Source organism: Solanum pennellii, chromosome 2 (genome assembly GCF_001406875.1).
Source record: "Solanum pennellii chromosome 2, SPENNV200".
Taxonomy (NCBI): Eukaryota; Viridiplantae; Streptophyta; class Magnoliopsida; order Solanales; family Solanaceae; genus Solanum; species Solanum pennellii.
The window spans coordinates 39,976,269-39,977,804 of NC_028638.1; the positions used below are offsets into that span (position 1 = coordinate 39,976,269).

Below are 1,536 nucleotides of genomic sequence, written 5' to 3' on the forward strand. Positions count from 1 at the left end.
AACGAGTACACATACACTCAACTATAGGAATGATTATCTCTGATTCAGAAAAAATACAAGTACAAGTCAAAATATTAAAATAAACGATAAAATAATATAAGTTTGAACCCCAAACAACATAGTTCTTTTGAAAAAAATAAAACAAACTAATTTCAAACAGTTATCAATTTATATCAATCTTTTATTTGAATTGATATATTATTTTACCAAATTATGCATACCCTTAACGGAAAGAATAAGAAGCCAAATAAAATAATATTGTGAGGTAAAACATTTTTCTTATAAGTCACGTATTGAAAATTATCACACGACAATAATTAGCCACACAACAAATTATTAGCAAGATGCAACTTCCTCCTAGTCTTAAGGGCCGGTGGATCATACTTTAACGTGACACAAACATTTTCGATCTATAACTTTACATGTGTCAAGCACTAAATAAATTTCGTCTACTATATATTATTACACGATGCATCAAATCAAACCAAATACTATTATTTTCAAAAGCAAATTAAACTAAATATGAATAATTCTCAGAACATTAGTTACCAAGCTGGCCAGGCCAAGGGCCAAGCTCAGGTTAGGATTATTGCTCTTGTCATTTATTTTAGAATAAAAAATACCACTTAGTGTTAATTAGTTATTAAATTGAATTATCATTTGATTGATCTATTTGTGCATTTACAAGTAAATACATAAAATTAAACTCATGTTATATATGCATCTATCAGGAAAAGGGTAATCAAATAATGGAACAGGCTAACAATGCTGCACAATCTGCTAAGGAAACAATGCAGGAGGTTTTTGTCATTTTTCACTAATATCTATTTATTTATATTTTTTTTACATGTCAATCAATTAACTAAACTCTCGTGTCTCTTTATTTTATTAAGGCATAATACATAAATATGTCTTTTAACTTGGCTTCGAATTACATTTATGTCCTACAACTTTGGGTGTGCACAAGTAGACACTTAAACTTGTATAAAGTTGAACAAATAGACACACATGTCCTACATGTCATTTTTCGTTCTACGTGGTGTCCTACATGTATTTTGCCATGTAGGACTCATGTGTTTATTTATTTAAAAGTTGGATAGTTAAAGTTCCAGTTTGTGCATTATGAAAGTTGGAGGTCAAAAATAAAATTTGAAGTCAAGTTTAAGGTTCAATATATGTATTATGCCTTTTATTAATTAACTCATTTAAATCGAATATAACTTATATACATCAACATCGTATAATTTATGTGTTAATTTTTATAGGCGGGGCAACAAATGAAGGCTACGGCACAAGGAGCAGCAGATGCAGTTAAAAATGCTACTGGAATGAACAAATGAAAAATATTCATCTGATCACATCATGAACTTGTTCAACGTTTAGGCTATGAGTTCAACCATCTCTTTTGAACTCTTTTAATTGGAATTAGGGGATAAATCAATTATAGTAATTAAAAATTTGAGTATTATTAAGAAGCTTTACTAATGTTTCTTAATTCCTTTTTGGTTTCTAATAATAATGCTTAATTTTATTTAA

General features: G+C 28.5%; 1 protein-coding gene across 1 annotated transcript; it reads left to right on the forward strand.

Annotated features, from left to right (window-relative positions):
• The first annotated feature begins 464 nt into the window (after window positions 1–464).
• On the forward strand, window positions 465–1,536 carry LOC107010715 (stress-induced protein KIN2-like). Its single transcript, XM_015210002.2, has 3 exons — window positions 465–579; window positions 732–800; window positions 1,266–1,536. Exons 1-3 carry the CDS (start codon window positions 523–525, stop codon window positions 1,338–1,340), a joined length of 201 nt encoding a protein of 66 aa, XP_015065488.1. The 5' UTR covers window positions 465–522; the 3' UTR covers window positions 1,341–1,536.